Consider the following 27,383-nt stretch of genomic DNA (forward strand, 5'->3'; position numbering starts at 1 on the left):
CCATAGCAATCCAGACCGAGTTGAAGTGCACCCTCAACAGCAAAGGAAAGACAGACTCTTACAAAGTTTTCCAACTGGGTGTCTGTGCTGTGAGTTCCTGCCAAAGGACTGTCAATGTCACTTAAAAACACACACTTTTTTGTTACCACTCATAGGGAATAAACCTATCAAATCCTGTCAGTAGACATTCACTTCAACAAAAGCAATTCAACATCTTTTCGGGATGTTCCATTGCTGGAACCCACAACATCCATAAACATTTACAGCAAGTTAAATGGACAATTGAGGCAGACCATACGATTCATACTCAATACAATAACCACAACTACTGGTTGCCACCATTTTTCTGTCATTTAATTTACAACATATCTGCTTCAGTTCACATGGTGATTGGGGTATTTACTCTCGAAAATATGACACGTTGTCTTCATACACATGCAAAGTAAGAAAGTCAGCCCAAAACAGAACTGGTTTAGAACTCAATACAACGTCCTGGAAGAATTCAATAGACATCAAAGATCAATTTCTGTATCAAGTTGGGGTTTTCCCATGATGAGAAATAGAAGTGGAATTTATTCATGTTTGCCAGAATTAAAATGCGGAAGCATAAAAAGGAAACAAAAGAGGGCAGCATACAATAATTACATGTGCTCATGTACGGTTAATCAGAACTATGGATACATTTAGTACAAATGTATTACACTGAAAATTGATACTTCTGCAAATTTAAATATTTTGAGAAGAAAATACCAACATTTTATTTTCAAATTATTTTGAAAGGTGAAACTTTTTTTTTTTCTTAACAATAACGGGTTGTACATAAGTACTTGTACGAGTACGAGTACCAACTATCAATGCGCATGCGTACAAGGATCTCAACACTTCTAAAAAACTCTAGCATTTGGGATTCTGCATTTGTATGAAAATTATCAAGCTTTTGTGGTAAGTTTTGCAGTTTTTAAAAGCATATTCTGTTAAATGTATATCACATTACACAAAACTGGTCACATGCATGATTTGTTCTCAACATGTTCTCGAATGTGATGAAGATTTACATGACATGACCTGTACTTGCGCAATATGTACATACTCCGTACATGCACATTTACCTTGGTGTACATGGGTATATGTTTCGTGAAACTCCTTTGTTGTTCTTTCCTGATATGCCTTCAAAAAAAAGTGGTGTTCTGAATCCAGTCGCCAAAATTGCCACATGGTTACAATATTTGCCGACAAAAAAAATTAAAGATGCAGACAGTCATCATGCAAGGGACATTATCTAAGGCAAACATGAATTCTCGATTCTGATTGGTCGATCCCTGGCAACAAACGACGTCTGTGTTGCTCGATCCATGTCAAACCCTGCATAATGTGCTGTTCCAATTCCACGCAAGGCACCTTTTTTACGCCAAAAGCCAAATTTAATGTCAATTCAAAGTTGGCACTTGTGTGTGCACATATTCCCCCATAACATCTTTACTGCGTGTCAAGTTTGCTTGAAGCAAAATTTGTTATCACACTCGTGCCCATGGAACACAGAGAAATGTAGTGCATCTACAGTGTACGTCCCATATACCACTCGGCTTTCGGCCTCGTGGTATATGAGACAGACGCATTACATTATTCTGTTTCCACTTGGGCCCATGTGATAACTAACTAATAGTGTCATGTTCTTCGACCATAAACGATTAAAAAAAAACTTGGAGACCAAGATGGCATCAAAACCTACTAAAATGTTTGTACAAAGTGCCTTTTTTTAGTGATGACTGGATGCATTTCATTGACGGTCAGCAATCTGTTGACAATGCGGGCTTTCCTTGAGGAAGAAAATGGGGAGAAAATGGGACAAGATTAAAGTGGAACTTAAAAAAGAGGGACACTGTTGTATGACCATCATGCCAACACAAGCGTTTGTATGGCCTGAGGTGCGAAATCAGTGGCAAAGACAAAGGCAAAGTTGAACATACCCAACTATCTGCTTCTGTGTTTGCATAATTTGCATTAACTATAGTAGTAGGTGTGTAGAATATCTATAGCTTCCACCACTTTCCAAAATGCAAACACCCGTCTAGTTTAAAAATGCACAGCTGAGTGCGGTGTCACTACAGTCTCCTTGGATTTATTCATACAAAGCTTCTATGCACCAGATATTCCAGCTTACCATTAGGCCCGCATGTACATGTAGATGTACACATGATTCAGTTCCTGAATTGCTCTTTCTGAGAGCATTTTGCAGGAGGTACTTTAGGGCTAATACACATTTCCATACGTACATATTACGAGCCAAAAAGTAATGATCTTAGCCAGAAACTTCCCTGGTACAGTTGCTTCTAAAAACTTTCCAGGATTGTGTATATTTCTGCTTCCATCTGTTCTGTTAATTTTCTGCTCCTTTGCTTACATACAGTACATGTACAGTACATGCTAAAAAGCAGTGGGCTTCACAAATCAATCCATGAACTGGTGACTGTCTTCCTGAGGCGCTATTACTAGAACAATGCACTCAAATAAAATTTAATCCCAAAATAGGGACAGCCTCCAATTTGAAAAGAAAAAGGAGATGCTACATGTAGAATGCATAATACAAGACCAGAATTAAGCCAATTGCAGGAACTTGACATCCAAAAGGAAAACAAAGACACTACACCATGTACTGTGATGTTTTAATCTGACCAACTTACATGTACAGTATGATACTGACGGGGTAGTACATGTAATTGTGCTTTCCAACAGGGCCCTTTGAGGGATTTGTGCACTGCAAATGCTCTTTTTTGCTTTGTTTTCTTCTATGTAGTAAGAGCTACCGGTACATGCACATGTACATGAACATGTACCAGATCCATGTTTTCAATTATTATGGAACATCAAAGGCAGAACAACAGATCAAAGGTCGAATTTTTCATATACATACATGGGCAAAAGGTCAACAACTTTGGGATTCATGAGGAATATTTTCCTGTTTGTCAAAACAAACATTTTTATCCCTTAAAGCAAGACATGCACATCAAGGATTATGTGCTTCCATATTATCCCTGCAAAATACTCTTCCTTTATTTTCCGTGCGAGCCTTTACCCGTATGTAATGTAAATGTACAAGTTAGAGTGTGTACACACAGGGGAAAAAAGGTAACACCAATCATCTATAGGAACAATCTGGGAAACAATTGTTTTCCTGCCAGGTTCATGTTTTTCTGTGACAGCCTGTGCCTGGCACCAATACATACACATGTATGCATTTCACACACACATCCCTCACCAATCCCAGCAAACAATGGCAACCTATTCCAGGGGAATTCCAGAAATGAGAAATTTTCAAGGATGAAAAAAAAAGCATTGCATACATGTACCGTACCTGCAAAAATAAACACAAACCATACATGTACATGTATATGTACATTCCACTTAAAAGCACATACACATTTTTTTAAACCTGAAAATTGAAAAATAGGAAGACTGAACCTTATTTGTGTTGGATACGCAGGGAAGGTTAGCTCACGTGTGGGATGTATCTCGCTTTCTGGCAAGCTCTGTGGTCTTCTATGCTTTTCTCATTGCATAATTGTTATCTCAACTCGTCTCTTCCTTCCCCCCCAAAAAAATCATGATTCTTAAATGGACGTATCTAGAAAACAAACGAAACTGATCTAAAATTACCCAAACTATAGATCTTTAGCAGAAATATGAAATAAACATCCCGTTTGCAATGTTTGTATTAAACCTTGATGTTTTTTTCAGATACCTACAAGCCAATATATGCTAATCGCCAAGCACCTGTTAACCTGGCCATTGTGAGCTATTCTTACTACAAGCACAATGTGGTATGAAAGTGCAGAGATCAACATGCAGCCTCATCATCAAAAGGATGAACTTTATGAAGGATTGGGACAACCAGATTTTCTCATAAAGGTGAGTATCCCAGTTCACAGTGCTGTAGTTTTTTTGGATTCAAAGGGGCTTAACATGTCGTTCAAATAGGCAATGTCACTTGGGATGGTTAATTCTGACCAAATGCACCATGGGAATAGGCCAAGAAGACAAATATGTATAATGACAATTCCATCCCCAAATCAACAGAAATGACATGTAGTTCTCAAACATGGCCTGACTGCTGCTGGTCTAGGCAGACTTTTGATGCAGGATGGGCACAGTAGGAGAGTACTATTTGAAGTGGGTAAATTTAAAAGTAAGCAAGAAAAATTTGGCCTAGACCACATGGCGCCCTCCCTCAAATAGGCTAATGGGCAGTGTAGTTTATAGATCTATGAGTTAGATGTACATGTACGACACATATGGAATGGGGTTTACTTGACACTCTGCAAGCAATTGCTAATTCTTGATACAGAGCAAAAAACTTTCATTCAAAACAGATTGAGAGCTGTGTTCATCCCTATCCTAAACTCCATCCCACTAGGGTTATGACAAAACTTTGTAGTTGACACCGTTTCATTCTAAATTCCGAAAATAAAGTTTTAGGGTCAATATTAGTTAAGTCCTTAAATGCACTAATGACTTCTGATACCTTGTTCTTTCACTCAACAGAAAGAAGAAGAAAATTATCCAATACATGTGGAAAAAAAGGTACGTGTGACAGCAAATTCCAGTTGCTAAGTGGCTACTTTGTACCACAAAATACCTCCTCAATGAATAGGAAATTGAAACAAAGCTCAGTTTGTTTATTCTGATGTACAACATCCATGACAGAAGTTATTACTTAAATTTGCATACTTAATACAGAACACTGCTTAAACACAATCCATTTGTGACGACAGCCATTCAATACAAAGGGAAAGTTTGTTTACACTGTTTTTCACCTCATTTCCAGAGGTAATTCACAAACAAAATGAGGCATTTGAAGGTTGGAAATAAGTTTTTGTCAAATTGTTTTGTTATTGAATCACAATTAATAATGAGGTCAGTAAAAGTGTAAGCATAGTTCCATTTTACATGGAATCACCCGTAATTCCTACTGGGATATGAACAAATTTAACAAGTTTCCCTCCCTTTGATGGAAAGCAAAACTAGTGTTTACATGCATTATCTTTGAGAAAATATGACATCCCAATATTGACTGGCTATTCTGTCCTAAACAGAGGAACTATTTAACATGAGCCACATCCGATCTGCATTCATCCTACTTTTAAGCCAGTTCTCGAAGAATTCTGGTCTGAATGCCAAAGTTTCACAACCAATGCACGAATACTGCACTCTTTATTTTAAGCAAAGTTCTTGTGGTTATCACAGTCTAGTCCACAGACTGTTGACAACAGAGGGGGCAAAACAACAGCTTTCAAAGAGTATCTTGAAGATGACTTCTTGTGGGCCTCATCACACTCTTTTCAACTACCGCTAACTTTTCCGAAGAGAGGTGAACATGTGGTGGCATTCCAAGAGTATATCCAAGCCAATCGAGCAGAATCAGTCTCCTGGACAGACACAAATCCTCAATTTCAGCCTACTGAGGTAAGATATGAGGCTTCCATGTACAGTGTACTTGTATGTGTATCATAGATTTGACTGTGGACAACATTTTGACTATGCCTACACGTATTTCAAAATTATTTTGTCACACCATCTGTCATAGCATCTGAATGACAAATATTGTTTGATGCTATGGTATATGAGTTTTATACTCTCACACTTTGCATCTGGAAATCGTATAAAGAAGCTAATGACTCTGTCTTCTGGAAAAATGGCAGAGAGCTGTCGTGCTCACGGGATTGGAATGCTGAAAGTTGACAAGCTGGTAGGCCCACTACTGTGCCATTTGCAGAGAACACGTGTAGATGAGCAGTATCTTTTGAAATGCATGAAGCCCAGTCTGTCAAAAAGGGCTTCAAACTTGAAGCAAAACCCATACTGCCCTCTCTCAGCAAAACAGAAGTAAAAACAAAATTATTGCGAAGGCCCTTTTCAGTTAGACAATTTATGCCAAAGGTCTGTATAAAAGAGATAATAAGATCCTTATTAAGGTTAAGACAAGCCTGAAATCCTCCAACATTAATTGGGTTAAAGGTAACTGGTTTCAGCTCAAGACCGAGCCACAAGTACACACATGCATATTGACATTTTTTCGTCAGACTGTTTCAACTTTAATTCCTTCTTTTTTGTTCAGAGTCATACAAAAACCTTCCCTGGGAGGGCAATAAAAGGGCTTCCTTGTGAACAAAGGGATGTTAACAGCTTCCGAATGTTTATGAAATATACATGTAAGTGCATGGCGTTTTCCTTGTATTTTTACAGCATCGAAAGAGAAAGGCTGGGAGTTCATTTCCAGACGACCAAAATAATGAACAACCTTTGGAAAATAAAAAGAAGAAACAACGCTATCATCTTGTTCTGGTACGTATGGCTCTGATCTTCCCAAACTGACAACATTCACAAATGCTCAACCCATTGATTTCAAATGCACAAAACACTGGATAAAGGTGTTTCCAATTATTCCAACTTTCTAATTTATACCTAAGTTATTTCTTTGTTTCAAATGAATATCTAATTTTACACTACAAAACTCTCACCATATGCATTGGTATTGCTAATAAGCATCTCTAGAAATGATGGGAAGGAACACTTGAAAGTGCCTTGAACAATATAACTCGTAAGCCTGAAGAAACCTGTCGAGAGGAGACAAATGCATGGCAGTTACAGTCCTATGTAATGGTGGGAAGAAAACCCCAGACCAATGTTCTGTGGGAGAACCCATCAGGTTGGAACTAACATGTGGTAGAGGAGGACAGAGCCCCTAAACCAACCTTACTCCCCTATATTCCCACGGTGGCATTTTAAATATATTCTCTCTTTGCAGGATGCAGAAACTCCCACAAATCCTAATGAGCAAATAGTGAGTTTCATTTCAGCAACTACTTTTTGCCATGCATAGTACAATCGGTACATGTAGTGAATGGGAGGTGTATACATACGTGGTCGCAGGCAAATTGCTACAAATCTATGGTTCTGAAATGTACAAACGAATTAACAATATGCTATTATCCTCAAGTTATGGGTACCTTATCTGGTTGCAAAAACAAGTTTGCCAGTGTCTCCTTTACAAATAGCTGTTTTTGTGATTTTGTCCCAATCAAATTCTTGTATATGAAGTATAGTACACGTGCGTGTGTGTCGCAGGACTTTTGTACTGGCACACAATATGCCTCAGACATTCATGGGGGCGTAGGGGGGTGTTTGAGAAAAAATGAACCTACACGTACATTACCGTTTTCTCTGTAAAACAACCATTATGTTAACTTCTTTTGTCCATGGTCAGGTTGAAAATTTTCCATGTGAACCACCAGGAGCTACTGGTATCTATAAGCCAATAACTGCATATGGGACTACATATCCGTGTAACCCACCAACACCAGACCCCTGGCAGGTATAGAAGAACAAAATGGAGAACGTACTTGGTAAGCGTTGCCTGTGGTTGCCAGGAACAGATCCAGGACCAAATGCTGGCAGAAGGGAACCTCGTTTTTTTTCCAGGGACCCCAAAATTTAGGAATTTCTTCATGCAATGTTCATTTACCGCCTAGTTTTGGTTCCAAGACTTCCAATGACAGTATGCTTTAGTGCACATGTCATTGGACTGTGCAGTTAACACTGTGAGCACCTTTGGTGAGCACCACACCTAGCATGTGCATCTTGTCAATCGAGGCAGGTTCGGGAGGTGGTCAAATGAATGGCGCATGCCTTGCCGGACCATGTACTGGTACTGTACAGGTGCTCTCTGAAATTGACATTCCATCACTAAGAATGGCCAGAAACTAAGACTGTGGGTAAAAACTGCGGTAGCAAATCTTGATGGATAAAAAGAAAAGCTGCAAAGCAAATCCAAGGCATACACATACTCTACCTAAGGGTGCACCCACAATTTGCCATCCAGAAAGAACTCATCAACTGCAACATTTTCACTAAAGGTAGTTACTTTCTGTTTCTATTTCTGCAGAATATCCGGACGGACAGAACCAGACAGGAGCAGTGAGAAACCATGGCTCTTAAGTCTGTGCTTTCCCCTAACGGCAGACACGTTTATTATTGTGGAGGCATGGAATCTGAATACTTCACCGTGCATTTGATGGATTGCGAGTTCAATTTAAACAATCTAATCCGTTTTGAACTCAGTGAAAATAACATAGAAGTCTGATCAAGCGCGGGGTAAATTATTCATTTCATGCCAAAACTGCTGCACTCAATTAAAAATTAGAAACTTTCACCGTGAATGGTGGTGTTATGGGAATATGTAGATATACATTGTAATGCAGATGCTTTGCGTGTAGTTTGTTGTTTTGTTTCTTGCTTTTTGTTTTTTGGTTTGTTTTGCTTGCTTACTGCATAGTTAGGAATTAAAGATTATTTACACTGTACATACTGACTTATGAAATTGTGAAAGGATTTGTGAAATTAATGGTTAAGGGATAATTAGCACTGTATAAAATTGGCATCTATGTTTAATTACATTGGTAAATGTTAATCATTTCATTTTGCATTTTGAAACTAAGGATTTGTCAAGTAAAGCAGCTTTCTAGCTTACAATTTCAAGACACATCTGGAAAAGAGAGGACCATGCAGAAAGAATCATTTACATTTAAAAAAGTGGGAGGAAAACCTCAGTCAAATATCCTGAGACAACCCACAAAATCAGGTATAGATCAACACCCAATCTGAGTTACCTGTATGTCCTGGGTGGGATGTGAACCTGAGTCAATGAGAAGGAAAGTGTGGGAAGTGCTCCTGCACTAACCAACCAGATACTTGCTTTGGCATATTTCCATGAATATCTGCGATATGTAGGTATCCCCCTTTTTGTTAGGTAAAAAAATTCCCACTCAAAAAATACACATGCATTACATACTACATGTATGTATCTGTATAGTACAAGTGTCTGGTGAAGTTGATCTGCATGGTACACGCATTCACTCCTTTACATATGGTACATTTTTATTATTTTCAAAAGAGACAAATCTGAGGAGATGCCATTCCTGCTGGGCCATCATACTCAAGCACACAGGTTTTAACTTGAGTGCGTGCATGCTTTTTACAAGTCACAACCACCCTATTGGTCAGAGAAAAAAATGTGCGTAACATGTTCATGTACCACCTGCGTGCAAACTGGATGGCCCCAAAGCAATGGCTTCTAATCTGGTCACTCAAATAGTTTATACCGAGATCTGTTGTATGATAACAGAGGCAAATTTTTAATACAACTTGGCCCTGGTTCAGACCAACGTATAAAATAATTATTTTGATAATTAGTACTAATGAGAGCTATTCACAAGACAGTGGGTCACCAAGTATTTGCCTCAATCGTGGGAAGCCACTTTTTTAATTGTAGGGTTGATATGCATACATTTTCAAGTACTCAGAGGCACCAAGGAGTAGAGAAAGAGTCATATCTATCAAAGAGCAAAACTTGCATGAGCAAAAACAAATCCATGCAAGTGGTTCAGTACCGAAACCTGGTGCACACCGACCTTCAGCTCAAAACGCCTCCTATCCCCTGCACGTGTCCTCACTGCTGTGATTGATCCCGTGTACAGCATCATCACTGCTCTCACCGGCCATTCCTCAACACCCCTCTTCCTCTTCCTCAAGGCCCATCCCACAGCCTCCCTTGGCACCTGGTCAAAAGCCTTCTCCAGGTCCACAAACCCAAGGTAGAGTTTCATCTTCTTGGCCTGAAAGTTTTCCTTCAGCTGTTGCACAATGAAAATGACATTGGTAGTTCCTCTGCCAGGCATAAATCCACCGCGCATTCTCAGACGTACCTCAAGTACCCTCCTTCACACCTTCATGGCCTACTCCGAGCTTGGTGGCCCTGAAAGAGCTGCACTGCAACGGATCACCCTTGCATTTGAACAGGGGGAGTAAGATGCTGCTCAGCCAATCAGTAGGAATATGACCTTGTGCCAGAGTGGAACTGTACAAGGCTGTCATCCACTGGATATCAACATCAGCCGAGGCCTTCATCATTTCACTAAGTACTTCAGATGGTCCAGCAGCTTTCCCAGACTTGGAGTGTTTCAGTGCCTCAATCACCCCCACTCCTCAATGAGGCTATACAGGCCTTCCACCACTTTACTCTCCACCTCCCTGTCCTACTCATTCTTAAAACTGAGCCGCTGCTCCATGTATCTCCTCTATACCTCCTGTTTACCTTCGCTACCTTTCACTTCGTTACCAAGTTCACAACAGCTCACAACTCACAACAGCCACATCCTGCCGTTTCTTTACCAACTGCTTGGCAGTCTTGAAAAATTGCCTCCTACCCTTGCCACTGCGTAACTCCGTGGAAAACTCCCTTCTCTTGGCATTTTGTGCCATCCACATCCATCTTCACGATGTCTGCTTTGCCTCAAGGTAGGCCAACCTATCCATCTCCTCACCTAATGACTTCCATGAGTTAAAGCGATGCTTCTTCTCATCCACGGCACTCCCGACCTCTTCAGTCCACACCAGGTCTCCCTTGTGCCTAGACTTGCCCTTTGTCCATCACCCACAAACCACTTGGGCAACCTGCAACCAGATGTTTCTTGGCCAAGACCACCAGTCATCCACACTCTCTTCAATCACAGCCTGCTCTGCCAACTCCTCCACCCTTAACTCTAACACTCCTCAGTCCTCCAACAGGTGAAGGATTGAGGAGGGTTAGGGTTAATCTAAACCGTTTGCTCACGTCCTCCTTGACTAACCGCTGCACCCCCAATCTTGGCATGTGCTTCTTTCTAATCTTCCTAGCACCAACTGGAACCATAAAGCCAGCTCACCAATGATGAAACAGTGTTGTGAAACACACACCTCCCTGGCAATGACCTTGACATCCTCCACCATGGTAAGGCCCCCTATCCTGACCATCAGGGAGTCTATAGCACTGTTGCATCCTCATGAACTGTATGTCACCTGCTGGTTAGCCGACTTTCTGAGACAAAGTGTTACATATCACTAACTGGACTGCATCAACAGACTTTAGGATCTGCACACCTTCAGTATTCCTCTTATTGTAGTTCATACAACCGTGCACACCATCATAGCTACCTGCCATTGCACCAACGTGTACCGGTATTTATCAATGCTTTTCCCATAAAGAAGTCAGGCCAATCTCGTGAGGATCTTTAGATTGCTATTGGTGAAGCTGTAATCCAGTACTGCCTGTATCAGCACCTGCTACTGGTTCCAAGTTTCCTGACCCCACCCAAGCACTCAGTACCAAACACTGTCAGGTGATTTCAAGGTAGTGGCCATAATCAAGGTTGAGATGAGGCAGTGTGAAGAAGACCTTCCATGGAATGAAAAATTTTAAAGATCACTGTTGGAAGGGGCTACCAATCATACACAAAAGAGATGCTCTTACTTTCTGGTGACAACATTTGGATAGTATAAAAGAAGAGAACACCACAAATGTAAAGTTGGCCTCCCTCTGGTAACCTCTTGGTGAAGCACTGTATTGAAAAATCACTTCTTTAACAGCACCAAACCAGTAGTATTATACAAGCACAAGTATGATCAATGAAGCATGCCCATTTTCAAGTAAGTTAAATGACTTGAAACCTGGTTCAAATCCTTGGTTCTATTAATACCACGCTGTACATAGAAAAACTGGAAATAAAAGTAGATTACACTATATATTGAAATGATACATGTATAATTGTGTCTGTATGCTCCATGCTGATTCTTCTTTCATCACTGTAATACATGCAAGTAATATCAGGCTAATCAGGTTGGCTCGCTGACACTCTCACCTAAAATACTTGAACTCACCAGGCTGGGGCCCTAGGTATACTTCCTTCTTTAGCTGCTAGGGGACCTTCTGCTATGTGCTGTCTGGCATCACACCCTAAGGAGAGACGAAGCCTTGTCAGCTTTTGACCCCACCAAAAGGGGGTGGAAATATTGTGCATTTACCAGTTGGTAAACTGGCATTTACTCCCACCTATCCAAATCCTTCACAATCACCGTGACGGTTGGGAAGACTATACATGATGGGAGAAGTAAAAGCAACGACCGCCAGGTCCACACACTTTCAACATGTAGGAACTCCCAAGGGCTTCACAGCGGCACACAGCCGATGAAATTCAAGTTCCCATCATCTCAATTTGACACAATTCTACAGTAGGTCTTTCCAGTGGCACATGGGAAATTAAGTGGAATACAAGGCCCACAGTGTCTTCATGTCACTAGTTCTAGAACCAGTACATGCTTGTCCACAACTACAACTTGCAAAAATCCACTGGGCTAGCAATTGGCACCAGCCTGTCCTGTGTCTACCCAAACCTCCTGTCAGCGAAGAGTTAATCACTTGAGAAATGTACATGTGCATGTATACATTGTTGACATCCTACACAGTCAGGGTTTCCAGCTGCCAGCGGCCACTGTTGCTGAATACCATCGCAAATATTTACAGAATAATCCTGATGAGGAATAGGCAAGAAAATAATTGCAATTTGCACTTAATAAAAAGTGATTTACAGGAAAAATGTGCACGAGAAAAAACTTTGGCTATTGTTGAAAAAAAAAAATGAAAAATTTGCCAGCTGGAAACCCGGCAGTGGAGGACTTTGGTGGAGTAAGGATAGTTATAGTAAAATCGCCTTGCAATGAATCTATCAGTATTGTAGCTGAGACCTCTCAAGGCTGTCACAAGATCCCAGTGGACCAGCATACACGAAGGACCATAACAAGACCGAGGAGTCTAGGTATCATCTCAGGTCAGCAAGTAATGGTCCTTTGTTAAGCTACCCTAATGGTTAAATGCTACCCACACTTGGTGACAGGGCATTCGCAATAGAGGGATCCCACTACGAAGCTTTTAGCGTCGATCTGCGTACTTCCGCGTTTGAAAACGAGGCTGTATGTGTCAGCTTCAATTCTTAATATAATCAGACAATTGAAAGTAAGGAATTAAGACACAAAATACGTAACGGTATGTTAAATTCGGACTTTTGAGGCTGCAAATTTTTGTTGAAGAGCCTTTCAGAATGACTCCACGCATGAAATCAAAGGAAAAAACAATGGCAATTTACCGCGAACTAACGTACCTGCGATGGCCGTGTATCTTGTGCAGTGGGCGTGGTTTAAACTGAAGTGGTATCACACTTACAAACCGCGTACTGCATGTACTGTGTGGACTCCGTGGGCACGCGCGATGAAGTTCAACACAGAGAGCCTCGGTTTCGATGCAGATATGCGCAGACAGGACTAATGTGAAATCCATCTATGGCTGCTCCTAAATTATGGAATGCTTTGCCATGCCATTTACGGTGTGAGCAAAGCCTAGCCGTTTTTAAATGTGAAGTGAAAACTTACCTTTTAATGTTGCACTTACACAGTGATATATTGCGCTTCAAGATTATTGATTTCATTCATTTTATCTAGTACGGTTATTATTTTAACGTAGGTTTAGCTGTGATTCGTTAGTGTCACCGTGTCGGGTATAATTACTTTTCTTTTATCGTAGGTAGGGTTAGAGGCGTCTGTCCCCGGGAAAGATTGAGACATCACCGATGCCAGCAGGGTTAGGTTCTCCCTGTTGGCGGGGCAGACGTATCCCCATACTGTGGTTTGGGCACTAGCGCGGTGACATTCATTTATCCTTATTCATTTTTCCTTACCCTTTCATTTCTTAAATTATTTTTGCGTTAAAACTTGTACGGCACCGTTGATTTTTTTTAATGGATATAGCGCATTATAAATTTTCAATTATTACTATAATTATTAAGACCTCCAGTCGGAATTCACGGTCACATGCTATTCAAACTGAAGCAAACGCATCCCACCCAGTTACTTGTGACTGGTCTTGTGAATGAATTTGTGTCTGGTCTTCTGACTGTTTCAACTGCAGAAATGCAACTTATGATAAACTTGCTCAAAGTATGTAATAGTTCATAATGTACGCCTGTAGTTAGTTTAATAAAGTGATGTGCAGCAGAGCAATCTTCAGCATGTGTATGATCTGTTAGTTTCTTGCCATAATTTGCTTGCAAGTTAACTATGTAAGGGAAAAGGGCTTTCAACACTTCTCGTTTCAAAACTGTCCACTGCCTGCTACATACAGCATTAATGGACTTCAGCTACACGCACTTTACATACGTTAACGTCTCTCTTGGGGTAGGGAGTCGTTATCATAAAGAATGAGAGTCACTGGACTGACTTATACACACACTACTGTTTTATTCCGAAGAATCATTTATATCCCCATATTTACAATGAGCAACTTCTGCTAGTAAGGCTGGATATTACTCAAGTACTGCATGTCCAAATCTGAGCTATTTATTCAGGAGTGATAGAAAGGTTGTTCATATCGGAGCTATACACTCACAAACGGTCAGGGAGTTGTTTCTCCAAAGCTGCCCGCTCGGGAGTGATCGATGCTGACCGCTGGAGCTGGTCACTTTATATAGACATTTGGGACCACGTCTTAGCCAATGGGGACCAATGGGAGCACTGGATTGGGGTGGTTATGAATAATTCATACATGTAGAAAGTCTACGGCAGAAAAGTCTATGGGGCTTTTGTACACACTTGGTCTTCGCCGACTTAGTTTCTGGAGAGCGATAAGGTCCGAGAAGTTTGGGAGCGAGAGGGTGAGAGGCTATTCGTGGGTGAGCTATGGGGGACTTGGTCAACGAGGGAAAGGAAAGGGTGAGCCTTTCTCAGTACATTGGGTTGTGTACAACACTTAGTCTCTGAATGGCTAGGAAATTTACACATAATTCTTACGGGATAAAACTGAGAGTGAGCGGAGGTAATTGACCTTTGCTGTAACGTGACCGAAGACAGGCTTTCGGTGTGTGGTTTGGTGGGGCACCGTTTTACGGTATGAGTTGGGGGTCTGTGTGGGTCGAATGTACGGGTTATATGTGCGACTGAAAGTAGGATCGACTCCGAGGAAGATTTGGGGGAAAATGACTAAGTTGGAAGTGTGCTTCGGAGTTGCGGTTCAAGCTTGTTGCAGCATAGAGCAATGGGGTCACGTGTGGAATGCAATGCGCTGTGTACAACCCGTGTAATCTAGATGGTCACTGCTCGCTCGCTGTGGGCTAAGTGGTGTGTGTAGTAGCGTGTACACTATAAGCTACATGCATATAGGGGAACAGTTTCTGGGAGCGTAACAATACTTTCAAGTCATCACTACACCAAGTCTCATGACAATTGACTCGTAAATTGTCATAGTGTTTCCATCTTATTTAGGGATCATTCAAAATTTTGAAGTTTTTTGAAAAATTTCGATTTTCATTGAAATTGTTTTGATTTGCTTTTGTCTTTCATCACCTAACCGGTAGGATGTATGTAAAATCATAAAATTGGAGGATTTGGGACTGTTTCGGTTAATGAAAAGTGAATTTCAATCTTCAAAAATTTACCTTGACCCACCCATCACTTCAAAAAATTGAAATTAAAAAATATTGAAAACCTTGAATGGCCTCTTAGTTGGATTTGTTTGAATCAAAATATGGCCTTTTGAGGGCTGTGCAGCAGGTATGAAGCATATAATGAATGTATAAATTGTTCACATGAAGGCTGATCCACAAGCCACATGTATATTTTATCTGTGAAAATTTTTAAAATGCTAGCTGAAACTGAGACCCCTTTTTTTCCTACCTCGACCACGTTATGCACTTTTAGGCCAAATCTGAACTTATAAAGTGATAACACACTGCAGCTACTTTTATAACTGCGTGGGACACCATAAATCATGCTTTTTGAAGCATTACTTGCGCAAGATTTGTACAACGCTCCCTGCCAGGACATAATTTCTGCAAATGATCTAGGGCCAACAACATAACCAAGTTCAACACACAGCCACCTCCACGGACTTGTGTGCATGTACAAATACATGGAAATGGGAAATCTGACACTTTAACCTGTCACGACTGCTAGGCGTGTTTACACAACTCTCTATAAAACTATCAAAGAAAATGGTAGCGAGGTCACACATTCTCCTATGAAAAGTGCTATAATGTAAAGAAGATTCTTAGCGCGTCACGAGCTTCACAATTCCACTGTTATTTGCCAGTAGGAAAGGCAAAATGAGTCCAATCTAGATACAAAACGTGGACCCACATTTGTACCCCTAAAATTAATGAGGTAGGCTGCCTCACATTCAAATACATGCACATCAGGCAGGGAAACACTGTGTCTATGAGGGAATCAGCTCTAGTCTAGCTGACCTCCTCTTTGCAAGAGTTCACTGACACCCAATTATCTCCCACAGGTTGCTCCCAAACATTCTTCCGTCTTCAGCCTTCTGATGAAGGACATTACTTCATTTTTTGGGGGGGGATAAGACAAATTTCTCCAATTTTACTGACTGCGAAGATGTAAAAGTTAGGTTGGTGGCTAGGGCTGGACAATATGTGCATTGGTGGGGCATTGGTCAATAGAGGCCGAACACTTCTGACACCAAGTGGCAGTGTATGCCGTGACCTCTTTGATTTGGTGCCAATGACAGAATTTTGACGGCAAGAATGATCATTTGAACACAAAAGGAAATGTAATAACCCTGGTATTGGCACAAGGTATTGATGCATGTACGGTAGACCTCATCATGTACCAGTGTGTATTTCCCAGAATATTTTGGTCACATGTTTGTATTAAAATGAAGGAGTTACCTCAGATTCATACACATGTCTCCCTCACCCTTCACACACACATGTACACAAGCAACAAATGCCTATTCTATGCACATTCCGTTAAGCAGTACTTCCTATGATAGTAAACAAGTTTGGGGGAATTCCCTAGACTGACGTGATCTGTACATGACGTACAGATGGAATGTTCGAGAATTAACCCATAACCATGTCACATGATGCAAACAAGCCAATCAAATCCTCCCCAACACCAAAAGACCGCTGAAGTTCTTCACCGAATACCAGTAGCAGCAACAGGTGAGTGCAGAACATGTTTTTAACTTGTTGGTTGAAAAAATCCTGTTTCTTATTTGTCTACCCATACCAGGAACAGAGATGAAAATAATCCTTCCAAGGTACAGAGTACCTGGGAGTTCAGAGAAATGGCAGAGACGTTTCTTTTAAAACAGGCTTAAGTAAAATGAAGAGGTCACTGAGCCATGAATCCGTATGGCCACAATGGAGCATTCACATTCAATCTATTACAGGAATATGTTCCCAGTTCCTGCGGTGAAGTGAATCATAAATACAAAAAAAAAACCACAATGTTGTTTGGGTACATGTTTAGCGGGATTTATAGTGTTCAATAGAGTGGTGACCAATAGTGCGTTGACTGTCGAAGTATCCCTCATGAAACTTATCGTCTAGCTCAGAACAGCATTCTTGGAAGACTACAAGTATCAACTAGATCAAAGATCACATTTGCAAAAGAACAGGTCCATCGAGAGTGCAAACAGCCATTCCTAAGTAAGTTGCGATTTCTCCAGGATTACAAGGTCAGGGTTCAAATCCAGCACTGAAGCACGTATTTGTAACTAAGCTTGGGCAAATCATTTTATTTCCTATGCTCACTGGCCTCTCTCCATCCAGGAGTATGGAACCTGTGCGGGCATGAAATGATTCCAAAGGATTTTCATGTACTCCCTAGAAAGTTGAAATGATTACTAAAAATGTTTCCGACCAGCTCAGATAACACACAATCACAGTAGGGATACTATTTTCCATTTGCTTGTAAAAACGCTAACTGAGCATGATCTAGTTAACTTCCCAGATAAAACAGTGTCTAAATGCTTTCAAAGTTTAACCCCATTGCTTTCAAGCCCACTGCTACAATGGTAATTTAAAGCACCTTAGAGGCCACTGAACTGGAACAGTTTTAAACTTCTGCATGATTTCTGGACGGCTTTAGCTGAAGAACTTTCCATTTTGGCCAGTGCAGTTGGCCCAAAGTTACACAGTGGTTTTTCGCAGATGTGCTTTTAATTTGTCGTCAAGCACTGAATGAGCATGGTACGCCAGCATTAAGCATGCAGCCAATGTACAGGTACTGGTAGCTTGGGTCAGTATCCGACATTTTCCAGCTGTAATGTGAATTTTATCGTTCTTAGTTTGCATTTTCAATTACCGATGACTGCTCCAATTTCTTTTAATGAAGTTGAACTAATGCAGCAGTAGGAAATACAGTAAACTCCAGCTAAGTCGGTATCTTCGGGACCCTGAGTATTTGCAGCCACACCTGCTGCCCAGTAAAGAGCCCCCATTGTGCAGTGTCGCGTAATTTCCTCTTTGTTCCGGGAACTGGCCCAGTGCATTGCTACACTGGACAGCGGTGTTGCTATGCGTAGCGATTGACGGTCAAGCAGCGCGTGGGCCAGGAGAATGAACCAGGCCACTCACCGGGCACACCAACACAATGAATGCTGCGCAGCAGTATTGTCTGTACTCATGCAGCCAGATTCCACGAGCGTGCAGCGGTATTGTATAGCTCGTCACTCGAGTGCTGGAGTGCTTTTGTCCCCTGATAATCTGCTTGCACTGGCAGCAGCAATAATGGTACTGTTCCAAAAAAATTATGGATTACCTCCACTAACCCTAACCCTCCTCAATCCTTCACCTGTTGGAGGACTGAGGAGGGTTAGGGCTAATGCCGGCACTCTGCGCTGACAATGTATGAACCTTGATTGGCAAGTCCCAGCAGCTCCGTCTTTTCTTAAGTTCCGATTTTGGGCACCCTGGCCATGAAACATCGCACCGTGTCTCCGGTACAGCTTCAAATTAAACTCGTCAACACGAAAAATACATACACAGGCAAGAGACAAAATTCAGTGAATTAACCTGCAGAAATCTTCTCAAAACATTGATGTTTTTTCGACCTGAAGCTGTAGGGTTGCTTGCGTGTGGGGCCAATGTAACGTAACAACACTATTTTGACCAGATGTATAATGGTTGCCACATTTCTATCACATGTTCTATTGCATGTGCACGGGCATTCCTTTAATGCATTTACCGGTAGCTTTGCGCAAGTGTTTTCACCCCTGCGACAGCAAAACCCGAAGGGAACTCCTGAAAATAATAGAAGTTTCTTTTTATAAGTTGCAAATGAAAGTAGGAAAACATGTATCATGTAAAAACAAGTGTTTTAATTTGAAAAAAATTCAGAGGTGTTTTGTAAAGACAGAAAAAGCCAACAGGATTTATTTTTTTATTTTCCACTTTTTTAAAATTTGTTTTTCTAACCTGTCAATAGAGATTTTAGGGTCACGCCGAATAGTTAGGGTCGGTCAGAAAATCGAAAGCAGCAGTACTGTACTTTGGAGGGGGGAGGCTTTAGAAATAACTTTTACACGTGGCCCTTCCTTAACAAACTTGTCTGAAACTGCCTCAAAAAGTGCCCTTTCTAACCTATAGCCTGCTCCAATCTATTAGAAATTGATAACTTTTTAGGCTCTGAGGCCAAATTCACATATTGTACACCTTTTACTCTAATTGCAAAGAAACAACCACTCTACCCTTAAGTACACGTTCTTGCCCCACAGGAAACAATTTTTCCTCTTTCCAAAGTCAATTCATGAGTGCCTTTGAACTTGAGGAAGTAAATAAAAGCCACGCATGCGTAAACATAAACACGTCAAACATCACGTGCACCTCAAACTGGGGAATTCCAAATAAAGATTTGCGACACGCAAAAAGCACCGCACTTCAAAACTCGGAATTCCAGAGAGAATTGGTAAGTTTTGGAGCACAAACTCTTCCTCATGTACATGTCCCAGTACATGTATGTCAGTGATAAAATGCCAGCTGTGCAAATACCTGTACAAATGTTTTTATCAGTGGCTATTTGGGTCAAAAAAGTTCATCCATGACATTGTGCATACATGTACATGTACGTGCATGTATGCAACAGTATGTAACGAACTGGTACATTGTATTCGTACATGCTACAACACCGGGAATGCACGCATAATATGCTAGAAAATCTGTGTCTACATGAAGATACATTTTTTTCCCTGTTGAAACACAACTGATCACTTCTGGCTCTTGATGACAAAAACCTCCTTTTGGCCACTTTTTCAGTGCAAACGAAAACTGCTCAAAGACTTTTATTTTTTATGGTGATCCTAAGGGTAAGGATGTAGGATGTGACAATTCCAACGTTTTAAAAGGGCATGGTACCAAGGTGAACCAACGGGAGTTTATTCAAAGTTTGATTAATTTGTGTTGATGAGCTGCAGTATCACACACTTTCCTATAAAAGATGACTATGTCTTTTTCAAACATTTTAAGTACTTTATACAATTCCTGTGTTTTCTTTGTCCACATCAGCTCCATCATGACTGTTCCGTCTGTCTTCAGCAAGTTGCCAATTCAAGATCTAAGCAGCGATATGGACCGCCAGATCATTAACTATTTGTTTTTTAGAAAGGTACCGGTAAGTCTTTTAAAACATTAAGATATACAGGCACATGTACCGGTACATTTGTACATGTACTTAGTACATGTCTGTGTATACTTGTACAACAGTTGCCAAAGCTTAAAATACGTGCTCAGGAATGCCTTGTGATGAACCTATTACCATTAAACTTCTCAATAAGTTCATTAATTCTAAGCCAGTCTAATGTTCGTGAATCTTATTTTTCTTTCCAAGAAAGTTCCACTACATGTAAAAAATAACGCTTATGATTTCACTTAATTCTTAGAGCAAAACTACAATAGCTCTTAAGCACCATGGGCCAACCATCCTAGCTACAAAGGTATGTGTCAAGGCTGCAGTAACCTTTAGTTATGAAGTTTGCATGAAGTTCTGTGTACTTTTCAGACTAGGTTGGGAAACTCATACAACAGTTATTTTATCTTTTTTTTTTTTTACTCTGGACTTACTCCTAGTATGTACAACAGATGATTCATAGTTGAAGCAAAGTAACCATGTGTAACATCTCTTGATACTAATTAAATTTAGCTAACACGATAATTACAAAATGATACTTTTCATCAACCTACATGTATTATCAAATACAGTATTTCAAAACCACAGAGCTTGTGGGGGAGTTTCTGGTGGCAGAGGGATTTAAGTAACAGGACAATTTTGGTTGGTAAAGGAGACAGTTAGGTGCATGCATTTTTTCTTCGGGGGGGGGGAACTTGAGAATAACTTCTCCAATTTGAGCTAGTAAACATGTAACCCTGCTTTTGCTTTACACGAAGCTGAAAGTTTTGATTGTAACTGATTAGTAAGTCTTTTTAATATAAAATGCATCAACTCGTGGAATGTCAAAGCCAAATGACACGTTGGATAAAAACTTCTGGAACTGCCCACAGGAGGTAACAAAAAATTCATTCACCATTGCATTGCCATTCATGCTGTTTTAAGGATAAGGTCGGATGAATTCAAGTTTCTGAAAAAACTGTGTTGAATGGGAACACAGATGTAAAGCTGCCTAGGTTGCTGTTCAGGAGCAATAAAAAAGGAGATTTATTAAAAATGCTGACTTCAAATTGCTCGATCAAAGTAATGATTGTATTCTTTTTCACCTCCTGAATGGGGTCAACATTGTACATGTACCTACATTACACTTATGCACTGCCATCAATTTATGGTGGAAAAATCCCACAAACTGAGGTGAAACGTGCTGTTAGGATCATATCCAATGATTCTAATCAGGAAAAGGTGGCAGATCACTCGGAAAAGTTCAGTCCAAAGCTAGCTAAAAATGTGTCTTAAGTCACATCTTTTTATGTAGAACAACAAGTGGGATGCGGATGCCAAGCGCTTTCTGAAATTTCTACGTGACGACCATCAAGAGTTGGAATGGTGGGAATTTATGAAGAAACCCCTGCCTCTACTCAGTAAGGTTGGTGTACGCTACACACATTTGTGTATACAAGATACTGGTAGCCTGCAAACCCACTGGTCATGCGGTAATTATTAATCTATCAGTTTCCAGGAGTCAAGAATAGAAATTAACGACATCCTTTCTCATTTCCTCCATTGCATTAACCAATTGCTGTACATTTTTTAGTATTCAGTACAAGAAACCAGATGCAACGGCGAAACGTTGAATCCCTCCGTACCAATAAAAACATTGATGGAAATGAAGTTTAGGGAATTCCAACTTGCAGTGAAGACACCTTTTACTTGTTCTGCTATCGGTTTATGCTGATGTGGTTGTTTCTGTTGTTATTTTGTAACTGCAAGTCTTTTCATGTTTGACATCCATGATGGTATAGTCGCCAGATCCAGTATTTTCAGTGCCACGTGAAAAACATGAAAACCAATGAGATTTGAAAATAGGTGGCCAAATTAGGGTCCTGGTAACTATGTGGCTATGGACGTTAGACAGTACATGTAGTAGCCACTGCAATGTGCTGAAACACGACAAGGGATGGGTTGTGGACCTAAACTACTGTCAAATACTCCCATGGAGTTAGATATCCAGGAATTACAGCCCTCTTGTAAAATCTTTTCCAGGCTCACATTTTTTTTAAATCTGTTTTTTTTTCTCCTTTTACAGAAGCACAAGAAAACAAGCAGGAATCAGTTGCAGATACATGTACCTTCTTGGAATATTCGAAACCAAAGTGTGTTCAAAACAACACGGGTAATAGAGCAGACTTATTTCGGTCCCTCTAAACATTTTCCAAGGTCAATTTTTCAAAACCTTTCTTTACTCACGAAATACAGCTCATTTTCACCGTTGTGTGATGGCTCAACGTACATTGTATTCAGAATCACACACTCAGTGATGTGTACTGTAACCATTCTGGCACGTTTGATTTATTTTCGGCATTTGTCTTGTTACAGAAAGAAGCGAGTGCCTGTAGTAAATGTTGTGACACTGAAAATGAACACTACGGTGAGGATATTGAAAAAAGAGCAAGCACAAGAATGCAAGAGGTAGGTTTCACACAAGTTTTCCCACACTACTACTCACAATCATCCTGGCAAAAAGTTTCAAGTTTCAAGAATGCATCTGGGGCCAATTTCATAGAGCTGCTTAAGCACAGAATTGGCTTAAGCATGAAAAAACCTTACTTAATAAACAAAGGTCACCAGCTCAAACTCTGTGATTGTCAAACTAACCAAAAGACAGGTACATGTAAATGCCATTCCAAAAACAATATACATCACAAGAAGTTTTGGCTGGTAACCTGATTTGTCAAGCAAGGTTTTTCACGCTTATAGAAATTTTTCACTTAAGCAGCGCTATGAAATTGGCCCCCAGTTTGGATCAAGGCATTCCCATCAGTCTTTTGAGGCATGAAAGATGTGGGCACTACTCGAGGTGGGTTAAGGCCATAAAAAATGTAAAATGACCATCTTTCTTAAAGTAACAAACTGGAAATATTAGGATACAGTATCTCAGTAGAATCCAGCCACACAAATCCAGTCTCAAAGGCCAATTTCCCGGGACAGATTTACCCCACTGTAAAATATATCACAATTCCAAACAGAGGAGAGACTCACCTGTGTCCAACTTTGCTTGGCTCTCTTCTGTTTCAAAGATCACTCATAACGTTCAGACTAGCAGCTATTTCAAGACATCGTCCCCAGTAGCATCTTGATTCCAGGTTAGCTGTTAATGGAAACAATAACAAACAGGTGAATGATCTCGGACATCAGTAATAATGAAAATGAAGGCTGGTGTCCATCCTCCAAGGGCCACATAGACCCCAGAGATGAACGGAAACTGGGTGAACAGGTTAAAAATGTGTGACGAATTTGACTTGCTTATGAGAAGCACACACAGTGAGGCCTTTTGTTTCATTCTTTGTTCAAGATTCAAAATCTGATGAACTTGGTGCGTGGGCCACCAACATGGAACTACGAGCCACCAAGACCATTCACATATGACGAGCCAGCAGAAGCCGGATTCATGCTCAAACGCATGTACATGTAGACTGGACTCCATATTGTGCAACACCTTCACTGCAGGTACGGTTAGTATCTCGTTGGTAACTGCTCTGTCAACAAAATTTTTCTTGCATTCTTGGTTCGAATGATACATGACACTCTCGCCTTGAAGAAAACAATTCCACCCCGTTTGAACTATGGTGCAATCTGTGTACTTTGTGATTTTAAAAGACAATCATATTGGCATGATCTACATGTATACCAAACGAGCGAAATGGACCCTAGACACATTTGACACGAATTGACACGGTCATTGTACATGTACATGTACATGCTGCAGCCATGGGCGTTGCAAGTATTTTTTGGGGGGGGAGGGAGGAGGGATTATAACTCATCAGCAGCAAAGTGACAAGCACTGTGCGCAAAGGCACTTTACACATGTATGTCCTTGTCTAATGCCACAGGTTCTAGCCTCGCTCATTGGACATAAATAACGGCTGTGGTTGTTAAAAAAACAAATGGGGTAAGGTTTAATTGATCGGTCAGGTAATGGTAGAGAGGGGTCAGTTTCAAGGTACTGGTAATTTCAAGCAAATTGGTAATTTCCATCCCCTTTAAGTTTTCAACTTTTTTTCTAGGGGAGGGGAATTGAGCCCCCCCCCTTTGCTCCTCCCTCCCACAACATCCATGGCTGCAGTTGTGCTGAATGTGTGCCAGTCAATATTACACCAACATGCTGCATACAAATATATCAATAGCTACACAAATGTAGTGTGACTATACCACAGAACAGCTTATTCAAGACATATTCATTTATCAAACAGCCAGAGAAAATTCTCCTGTATTTATTTAAAGTTTCAAGTGAGAATCTGAGAGCTAAGAATTTGACGATAATACAGGTAACCCTAAAAACGCTGAACAAAACCCCAACATTCACAACTTTTTCACTTAAAAATATTTTAACTTTTTAATTTTTTCCTGCAGAGAAAGCCCAGCAAAGCAACCGGATGAGAGCCGCGAGGAATCAAAGCACTCAAATCGGTGCCAACCCCTACGACGGATGCATTTATTATTATTGAGGCATGAAATCTGAATACGTCATCATGCATTTGTGAATTTAATGAGTTCACTCCAAACGACAACAACTTTGAAAAACCAAGACTAATAAAAAAAGTCTGGTTTGAATTACATGAGGAAATATCCATTTCATGCCACAAGAATAGAAATTTTAGAATTAATGGGTGTAATTTGAGTTTTAGAAATTAGAAATTTATGCTAAATACGTTCAATGTCAATGGTAGTGTTAAATAAGCAAGTATTACTTTAGTGTTTTGCTCAATATTAACTACCGCATGAAATCATTTAGAAATAAATTGTATCAGGTGCATGGCTGTTTTGAACTTTACTATATATTAGCATGTAGACTTAAACAATATTTGTGAAGGGAATGTAAAGTTTCTGGTGATGGACTACTTGAGTTTATAAGCATCAAAGTTGGTCATATTGGTAGATGTCAGTTTCATAACTTGACAATGTACATGTAACTCTGTCTTGAATGCTACATTTTCACTGGCCTAGAATGATCACCTAACTGGCCAATGAAACTGCTCAAAAAATATCCCCCATCCTTGTGCATAGCATATTATACTAAAGGGTAGTCTCCGCCCCCTCAGTCAAACCATGATGTCGGGACTACAAACCATGAATACAATCTCCAGTAAGAGCAGCAACCAGGCAAAGGGAGCAATCCTCTGTAAGAGCTCTGCAATTTCTGGCCAAAAAATGTTTCATTTGAAGTTAATTTCTTCCTATAAATTCCGCAACATCTGCTGAGCTTGAGGACACATGCAGACTCTCCTCAAAAATAATGTTTATGTAAAACATAAAGAATCTTGAAGATTTTGATTTCTACAAAGACAAATGGGGCCACCACAGTTCAACTGACGCCAGTACAGCAAAAATCCACGTGCATTGTAGAACTTTCTGTGCAGCAACAAACCAAGATCTCATCTGAATGAAATTCCAGACACTTCAGGCGAGGAAAATGCAGGGCTGCAATGAAACAATTATTGACTGCCGTAAAGTGGGACTGGTGAAAGGTTATGTGAACCAAAATTAACATTGGTAGTTATTTGTCAACATTTGTTTTAATTACTTATTTCTGTTTGGGGTAATGAAAACCACAGAGTTTTCAAAGTGGCCAAATTTTTTCAGGTTGCAGGTCTCATGAAACAACTGAAAAGGGGGAGAGAACCACTCAGAAAGGTTCAATTTAAGAAGTGGAAGGAAATCCTCAGTCGAACCCAAAGAACAAGGTACATGTACCCGTACATGTACAGATCAAAGACATAAATTGTGACCTGGTTGGGATTTGAACCTGGGTCAATGAGAAGGGAAGTACATGAATGGAAAATGCTCCTGCACCATGTACATGTACAAGTTTGCTTCGGCCTTTTCCACAAAATATTTGTGTTGCACTTATAGTCCTGTTTGGGTTTTCGTAAGTAAAACATTAAGTGGGTTTCTAGTAACCTTTGTGAAGTTGGTCTACATGTGCACCAGGGTATTGACTTCACAATGTCTCATATGTGCAGATGAGCGGAAACAATGGTGAAACATTACTTGACACATTTATTATATTCTATTTAATTATTTTTATTATTTTCGCCATTTTATTTTATTCATTTTTTTTTTGAGTGGGGATACCCCCCTCCCCGATCCTTACCTAGTACAGTAGTATTGCTCCGAGATGAAAATGTTCTCCCTACTTACTGCAGTATCATACCAACCTACAATTCCCCAGAGCTTTGGAAATTTATTTTCAACTTAAAAATCACAAAACGATTTTGAAAATCATCACATTCTAAAATGGAAAAGTTCTGTTTGATGACCATTTTCCCATGATGCACTCCAAAATTGGCCACCCTATGGTGCCCTAGAGATGGCACTCTACTGAAATGTGAACTACTCCTAAGTCTCCACATATTAGATAAGAGTCATGCATGTACCTTGACCAATAGAGGCCACAGCTGAAGTATGTCCTAAACGTTAATCGTGAATCAATCTTTTTCTCCCTCGGTTCCACAATCATACAGCGTGGCTCACAGATTTACTCTAGTTGAAAGTAATAATTATAGAGTAGTAAACCGTATATCTCAGTATATTCAGTGCTTATAGACATGTAAAAGCTGCTTGGCTGCTTTTTGTATATTTACCCAGATTGTTCCAATTAAAAATTCTTAACAGGAATGCCTGGCCAATAATGCATGTTATTGTAGTAGCTACATTGTACTCACACTTAAGATTGTTAGAGGTTAATTGTGCTGTCTTCAATTAAAAGAAAGCAAAAAAACAAAAAGTAATAGGCTGTCTCTGTCAATTCTGTCGTATGTACATGTACCTAAAATTTGACACATCACTTCAGAAGAGCTATGGAAATTCACTTCTCCCAGACTTACCACTGCCACCTGTACCATCAAGGGTCGTATTAAAGGTCACAAGCTTGCGCACAATGTTGGATTCAATACAACTTCATCTGTCAAGCTGTCATCATCATATTTATGTGGGCCAATTGTCTGAATCCAAACAAGGTTCTTCCTGGATTTATGTAGACCCCTTGTATCCTCTGCAGAATGTAT

General features: G+C 40.3%; 3 protein-coding genes across 10 annotated transcripts in view; 2 read left to right on the forward strand and 1 right to left on the reverse strand.

The window, feature by feature from the left end:
• The window catches only part of LOC110981791 (uncharacterized), a 169,160-nt gene extending 145,785 nt beyond the window's left edge, over positions 1–23,375 (reverse strand). The window contains exons 1-2 of the mRNA XM_087138851.1: positions 23,359–23,375; positions 11,749–11,824 (exon numbers count right to left, since the gene is read on the reverse strand). The gene's annotated coding sequence lies outside the window, so the exon portion shown is untranslated. The remainder of the gene's footprint in view (positions 1–11,748; positions 11,825–23,358) is intronic.
• On the forward strand, positions 923–11,626 carry LOC110981795 (uncharacterized). Of its 2 annotated transcripts, XM_087138852.1 has the most exons (8): positions 923–942; positions 3,736–3,906; positions 4,540–4,578; positions 5,242–5,460; positions 6,241–6,339; positions 6,803–6,838; positions 7,262–7,400; positions 7,940–11,626. In XM_087138852.1, the coding sequence occupies exons 2-7, from the start codon at positions 3,814–3,816 to the stop codon at positions 7,373–7,375; spliced, it is 600 nt and encodes a 199-aa protein (XP_086994978.1). In that variant the 5' UTR covers positions 923–942; positions 3,736–3,813; the 3' UTR covers positions 7,376–7,400; positions 7,940–11,626. The 2 variants fall into 2 exon arrangements, with proteins under 2 accessions (XP_086994978.1, XP_086994980.1); XM_087138854.1 differs by lacking the exons at positions 923–942; positions 6,803–6,838 and having other exon boundaries at positions 3,680–3,906.
• On the forward strand, positions 16,764–27,103 carry LOC110981794 (uncharacterized). Of its 7 annotated transcripts, none has more exons than XM_022239710.2 (8): positions 16,764–16,874; positions 20,220–20,325; positions 20,594–20,647; positions 21,635–21,745; positions 22,406–22,492; positions 22,696–22,788; positions 23,672–23,826; positions 24,730–27,103. In XM_022239710.2, the coding sequence occupies exons 2-7, from the start codon at positions 20,227–20,229 to the stop codon at positions 23,789–23,791; spliced, it is 564 nt and encodes a 187-aa protein (XP_022095402.2). In that variant the 5' UTR covers positions 16,764–16,874; positions 20,220–20,226; the 3' UTR covers positions 23,792–23,826; positions 24,730–27,103. The 7 variants fall into 7 exon arrangements, with proteins under 7 accessions (XP_022095402.2, XP_086994995.1, XP_022095400.2 ...); XM_087138869.1 differs by having other exon boundaries at positions 20,220–20,319; XM_022239708.2 differs by lacking the exon at positions 16,764–16,874 and adding an exon at positions 18,546–19,623 and having other exon boundaries at positions 23,672–23,831.
• The last annotated feature ends 280 nt before the right edge of the window (positions 27,104–27,383 follow it).

This window comes from Acanthaster planci, linkage group LG07 (assembly GCF_054643075.1).
Source record: "Acanthaster planci isolate LZ-2023a linkage group LG07, COTS_SCS, whole genome shotgun sequence".
Classification (NCBI taxonomy): domain Eukaryota; kingdom Metazoa; phylum Echinodermata; class Asteroidea; order Valvatida; family Acanthasteridae; genus Acanthaster; species Acanthaster planci.

Excerpts from the sequence above, each read along its gene's own strand:
- LOC110981795 (XM_087138852.1), top strand. The coding sequence starts at position 3,814 with ATGTGGTATGAAAGTGCAGAGATCAACATGCAGCCTCATCATCAAAAG. Across the intron at positions 6,340-6,802 it reads AACGCTATCATCTTGTTCTG|GATGCAGAAACTCCCACAAA; the intron begins GTACGTATGGCT and ends CTCTCTTTGCAG. Across the intron at positions 6,839-7,261 it reads CAAATCCTAATGAGCAAATA|GTTGAAAATTTTCCATGTGA; the intron begins GTGAGTTTCATT and ends GTCCATGGTCAG.
- LOC110981794 (XM_022239710.2), top strand. The coding sequence starts at position 20,227 with ATGACTGTTCCGTCTGTCTTCAGCAAGTTGCCAATTCAAGATCTAAGC. Across the intron at positions 20,648-21,634 it reads CAACCATCCTAGCTACAAAG|AACAACAAGTGGGATGCGGA; the intron begins GTATGTGTCAAG and ends CTTTTTATGTAG. Across the intron at positions 22,789-23,671 it reads CAAGCACAAGAATGCAAGAG|ATTCAAAATCTGATGAACTT; the intron begins GTAGGTTTCACA and ends TCTTTGTTCAAG.